The sequence below is a fragment of the Ceratocystis lukuohia genome (genome assembly GCF_044167205.1).
Source record: "Ceratocystis lukuohia strain C4212 chromosome Unknown Supercontig7_pilon, whole genome shotgun sequence".
Lineage (NCBI taxonomy): Eukaryota > Fungi > Ascomycota > Sordariomycetes > Microascales > Ceratocystidaceae > Ceratocystis > Ceratocystis lukuohia.
The window spans coordinates 1,062,742-1,069,042 of record NW_027263526.1 but is presented as its reverse complement, the minus strand read 5'-3'; the positions used below and the strand labels follow the sequence as shown (position 1 = coordinate 1,069,042).

The 6,301-nt window shown below is 53.0% G+C and overlaps 1 protein-coding gene across 1 annotated transcript; it reads right to left on the bottom strand.

The window, feature by feature from the left end:
* HOO65_070214 (phospholipid-translocating P-type ATPase) lies at positions 1-5,401 on the bottom strand (the record flags this gene model as incomplete). The annotated part of the gene is made up of 2 exons (XM_071004777.1): positions 1-4,200; positions 4,340-5,401. The coding sequence occupies 2 exons, from the start codon at positions 5,399-5,401 to the stop codon at positions 1-3; spliced, it is 5,262 nt and encodes a 1,753-aa protein (XP_070856932.1).
* Positions 5,402-6,301: the final 900 nt, after the last annotated feature.

Genomic DNA, 6,301 nt, shown 5'->3' with positions numbered 1-6,301 from the left:
CTATGACTGCCCCTTGTTCGACATCTCTCTCATCTCCTTCTGCTCAGCCATGGCCGCTGCCATGCGGACTCGCGCCGATTGCGTGCTCTCAATCCGAGTCAGACGTGCGGCCGTAGTCATGTCGTTGCTCGCCTCGAACGATGGCCTTACGCGATCCAATGACGCACGCATGCGATCGAAGGATGGCCGCGTGCGATCAATCGACGGCCGGCTGGTGTGATGCCCAACAGACGCAGAGTTAAAGTTCTGGTGGGCAGGCGGAGGACCTCCTCCACCTCCGCTGCCAACCTGGACATTGACAACCTGCTGGTGCAGAGGACTGGGGGTCGGGACCGCATCAGCCTCGGAAACAAGGCCAAAGTCGAGACTCTGGCGTTGGTGCTGGTGGCCTGTATAATTTGTGCCGTCAGAGCCAGTTTGTGAAGGATGGGCATGGTGCGTAGTAGTCTTGGTCATGACAGACGGCGGATAAATAGGCCGCTGGTCTTCGTCGACGCTACCATAGGGCACGTGCTTACCCTTGCGTGAGCTATCGCTCGATCCAAACGAATACGTGGGGTCCTGGACGGGAAGACCGCCCGCATTCTTCTTAGGATGTTCCAGATAGTCAAAGTGGCCCATGCGTGCCTGCTCGCGGATAATGTCGACGTCGTAGGGAAAGTATACCTTCTGGATCGCCTTGGACACAAAGCGCGGGAACAGGCAGATGATGGGCACAATGACAAAGACGGCCCAGAATGAAGGCTGGCCGTAGACTTGCTGGGCGGCCTCAAAGAAGACGCCCGAGGCGGTGAACTGCGTGTAGACGCCGGTCCAGAAAAAGACAAAGAGCGAACTGATAGCCACCACTAGGACGATAATCCAGTCCCAGCGATAAGTGTTGATGAGGATGTACATGTTGATAGTCAGCACAGCGGGAGCCGCAATGTAGGCTCCTATTCTGGTGCGGTCCTCAATGTTTTGACCGCTCTCCGAGGCAAAATGCGTGTACTTGAAGTATAGGAAGGGGATGAAAAAGACAACAGCAGATTGATACACACCGTCAACCATATGAATCCAGAACTTTGTCTGTGTCCACTCGAGTCTCTCAATGCCGCGGCGATAGAGCTGCGGCACAGCCAGAGACACCTTGTCCGACACATCCTGGTCAAAGACACCCATAAGACCAACAGGCAGCGAAGTGAAGAACAGGTTAAACATGATGATGTAGGAGAACTCGAAAATGTAAGTGATGTCGAAGTCGCAGAATATTTGGTACCAGAAGATAGAGAACGTCCACACCATGTTCTTGTAGAAGAAGTTGGAGATAGACTCAGCCAGACGACGGTACGACCAACGGCCGTGAACCAGAACCAGGCGCTGCAGGAAGCGGAACTGCGCAATGGCATAATCCGACGACATTACAGCCTGGCGACCTTCGACGCCAGCAATACCAACACCAACGTCAGCCTCCTGGATCATGGCCACGTCGTTGGCGCCGTCTCCAATAGAAAGCGTCATGACATCCAAGCCGTTCTTGACCATCGAGACAACAGCAGCCTTTTGGGCTGGCGAGACACGGCAGCACAGCACAGACTTGCACTGCTTGCATAGAAGCAGAAACTTTTGCTTGAGCTGTTCGTGGAGGACAAAACGCAGCGTGAATCCGTCAATGATAATGCCGTGAGTAGCTGAGGGCGCCTCGTGATTGAGCCGGGCCGCATCCAAGTCTTCTTGACTGCCTGTAAGACCGAACAACTTCAAGTGCTTGGTAAGTTCGGCATCCAAGTTGTTAATCATGGTCTCGTCCGACGTTCTGCCAGTGGGGTCCTCATCAACCTTGAGGTTGATCAGCTCCATGTCGTTGTTCAGCAGGTTGCAAGAGAAGCCAATGTTGATAGCCGTTTCAACCTTGTCACCAGTCAGGACCCAGAGTTTGATTCCAGCCTCACCAAGGAGCGCAATTGTGTCTGGTACACCATCCTGGAGGCGATCCTCAATTGCTGTGCCACCAAGAAGCGTCAGGTCCTGTTCGATGAGTTCGGCAACGGCTTCAAGCTTTTCCTCACGGTTATCAATCGATGCAGCAGCTTCGTCATGTTCACGTTTCCAGTTCATGTACTCGGACTCGGTTAGCTCGCGCTGGGCGATACACAAAGTCCGAAGACCTTCACGGGCAAACATTTCCAGGTGCTCAGCAGTGATTTGGCGAAGCTCCTGCTGCTCACCCTTCTTGAGGCGACCGTAAATGACGCTGTCGGCTCCTTTGCAGATAAGTATAATGCGACCATTGGGCATGCGGACAATAGAGCTCATCCGCTTACGCGTAGAGTTGAATTCGATAGTATTTAGAATCGGGTAGTGACGCTCCTCGCCCATCACGTTGAGAATGGTACCTTCTGTGTTTGAGCCCAGAACAGTGAAGCCCATATCACGAGCAGTAGCAACGAGCGCAGCCTCATCAGGACTCTGGGCCTTGAACACCATCTTGGGCGGGTTGCCGGGAACCTTTTCAGCAATGACAGTGTGGCACAAGGCAAGGCAGAGCATGAAGTGCTCAGTAGCGGCCTGTTGCTCGGCAGTAGACTCTCCGGCAAGATCAGCAACAAAGTCGGGCGCAATGAAAGTCAGGTCCTCGTCGTGGAGATACTGATTGTTGTCAATGCGGCGAAGACCCTCCAGAGCATGAACCTTGGCCTCGGCAATTTCAGCCCGCACGCGTTCGCCCTCGGCAACAACATCGATACCAAGACGCTTCTGCATGCCGGCCTGAGCCTCGGTGTAGGCTTCGCCGTATGGCTGGCCATTTATGGTCGCCTTCTTGAACTCCATGACGTTTTGAGTGAGCGTTCCAGTCTTGTCCGAGAAAATGTACTCGATCTGGCCGACGTCATCAGAAATGTTCCACGACTTGGGGATACACGGCTGATCAATGGGCTCGTAGTACATTTCTATATCGCTGTAAATGAAGATGGCCTGCAGCAAGCGCACAATTTCTAGAGTGATGTACAGCGAGATAGGCACCAAGTTCTGGAACAAGATCAGGGCTGCCCAAAAAGTGATGAAGCCGCTGAGCTCGGGAGTATCACCAATCATTCCAAAGTCAAAAAAGTGAGCCGAAGAGTCGGTTTTGGCCCAGAAAACGCCACTAGCAATGGCACAAATGAGGCACATGAACAGCAGGATCAAGAAGTTGCAGGCAACATTGAAGTTGAGCTCACGGGCGATACGGGGGCGCTTACTGGGCGTAATACCAGCGTTCATCATAATCTTGGTATCGTGGCCGGTGTAAACGACAACTCCCATAACCCATTCAGTGTTTCTGAGCGTGCAGCCACGCAACAGCATATTGTCAATGGTGATGGACTCAGTCATGAGCTCAGGCTCGCCAGTATCGTCGCCAGGGACATCCTGATACCATTTGAGGGCACCGTTAAACTTGTACAAGTTGGCATGCGGCTCCTCGCTCTGGATCCAGAACTGAGCACGCTCGCAGTCACGGGCATGGCGCATGTCGCGGCCGCAGTGCAGCGCCTGGCGGAACTTGAGGTTGGTCTCGCCGTCCAGATTTTTGGTTTCCACATAGCAAGCCCCGTCCTTTTCCGACGTAGACAGAATGATCACATCAGCAGGCAGCTCATCGTTGTTGTAAATACGAACGAAGTCACCGACACGGATGCTCTTCCACGTATCCTTGTGGAAGCGCGCACGGCCGGAAGCCTCCGCGTTGTGGTTCACAATATCGGTCTTCATGGTGCGGACGATCTGGGCACGCTGGCGAGCACGTTCCTCGGCATCAGCAGTAGGGGCGATGGGGGATGCAACAGGAGTCAGCGGGATTCCGCCCTGTGAAGCACGGTGGTGGGAGTCCATAGACTGGCGGAAATCAACCGACTTGCGAGCTTCTTCAATGGCAGCCTCCTTAAGAGCCTTACGCTCTGTGCGGGCCTTCTTGCTCCAAATCGACTTGATGAATCTCCACGCACCAATGCTGATGCGGGAAGTAGCCTTCTTGATACGGCGCCATAGAGAGACATTATCCTCCTCAACATTGACGTTCTCCCAGTGCCGAAGGCGATGGACAGGGGCGTTGTTCAGCTCAGAGTCAAGGCTAGTGCGGCGGGAGTCTTCGACGGCATCCTTGATGGCAGTAACGGCGACAATGAAGATCAGGGGGGCAGCGTTGAGACCGGGGTTTTCACCACCAAAAATGGGGAAAAACTAGACAAGGGGAGCAAACAGGGCAGAAAAGTCAGCGAGTGAAGGTGAAGACGGGAAGAGAGGGAGAGAGGGGATAATGAAGAGACAGGAGATGAGGGATAATATGACCATGAAAAAAACGGTACACATGAAGACTTACGACAAGGATGACCATGAAAAGGAAGAATATGTTGGCCACATTGTGGAACTGGAAGTACAAATTCTTGGGAATGAAGCTCAGCGGCGTATACTTTGCCGTCCGGACCTTGTTTCGAGGAAACTGTTGCGCAGGATGGCCCTCCTCGTCTTTGAGATCGTCAGGCAGAGGAAGGTTAAAGTACAGCCTACGACCAGAAGCCACTTCTTCTTCTTCGACCGACTCGTCGTCATCATGGTCGTGATCATGCTCATCACTTTCAGCAACACTCATGCGCTTCTTCTCGCCAATGAGCGACTTGCGATTAGCCAGCCGCCCGATGATGGAGGCGCGTTTGTTATTGCTGCTCTTGACTGTCATTTTGCGCGTGGCCCAGCGGGCCCGGTGGGTCTCGGAGGGCGACATTAGGTGGCCCTTAGAACGGGGAGCGTTCCGAGACCGGCCTTCGGGGGGGAATCGTGGCGTGGTTGGAGAGGTGGCATTTGGGTCGTCAGTGGTAATGGCCTGGCCTGGAACGGACATTTCCACGGTTGGGGTAATAGAGGGTGTGAAAGAGGCGTGACGCGGGTCTTGGAACTGCAGGCGCGGTGACACGGGAATGGCGGCATCGGTCGAGAGGCCGTGAGAATGGGAGGTATGGTTGGGGTCGTAGTAGTCGACCTGGGTTGTGCGGATGTTGTTTTCGTCTTCGATTTCTATTTGAGGCGGTGGTAGTTGATGCTGTTGGGATTGAGGATAGAGGACGGGGTCTCCTGGCGAGTCTATTGGGTATGGCGGTTGTTGTTGCTGTGAGGGCGGGTGTTGTGGTTGTGGTGAATGTTGTTCTTGCGGCCGTTGCTCTTGGCCGTGCCGGCTGTGTGGTTGTGATTGGTACTGGTGGGTTTGGCCAGGATTATTAGAGTCGTAGAGGCCGTAATCGTCAAGGCCGCTGGGCTGGGCGTACGCTACGTCTGCATGCCGCTGGGCTGTGGATGGCTGTTGTGAGTTTATTTGCGGGTGACGAGCATGAGAAGAGTCCTCGTCCACAGCATCCGCCTGGCCTTGAGACTGGTTAAACGACGACATTGTGGAAAAAAGAAATGCTTAAGCGGGCGATAGCCCGGATAGCCCCGGAATGGAGCGCCAGAACGGGAGGATTGTAGAAGGGAGAGCTGCGAGTAATGAGAGCAGCAAACGTCGAGCAAGTGAACCGGGCGACGAAGTGATTGGGGGCGTCGGACAGGCCTGGTTTGTTGGTTGGTTGTATTTGTTGTTGTTATGGCTCAGTATGGCTCTAGGGAGAGAACAGTGGAGGGAGGGCGAAAAGAGAGGGAGGACCAGAGAAAGGAAGAGGAGCAGAGACAGTGACACTCGCAGAGTCGACGACGGCCAATATGATATCGCTCTTTGGATAGTAATTCTCTTCTAGAGGACGGGCGATTACTTAGCAGACGGCCTAGAACAAGCCAGCCTAACAGCTTTGAAGTGTGTTTGTGTTAACGAGTGACGAAGGCTGTGAGAGAGCGTCGTGAAGATTGGCAATGCGAGAAGCAAAAAACACAAACAAAAGAAAGCAAAACGTGTTATAAGATTATTATTGGGAAGAAAGAAGAAAAACACAAGCAAAACGACGGCGACGAGGGAGACAAGAAAGAAGAAGAAGGGTAAAAAAAGAAGAAACACGCGGTACGAAGATTTCGGGTGGATAAAAGAAAAAAAAAAAGAATAAAAAAAGTAATAAAAAAGGACAGAAAAATATTGTGACGAATTGGACTCTCGGAGGTTTTCTTTTCGTGTCTCGCAGCTAAAAAAGCAGCACAAAAAAGGCAAAACGAAGCAGCAGAAAAGAAGATAACATAGAGCCCAGTCCAATAACAAACATTAACAGAATATATGCCCCCTCGCCCCGGGCCTCTAAGCCCAGCTTGGCTGAGGGCTTACTCGCCTTACTTACAGTGGAGACCCACCCCTTCCAAGTGCTGACAG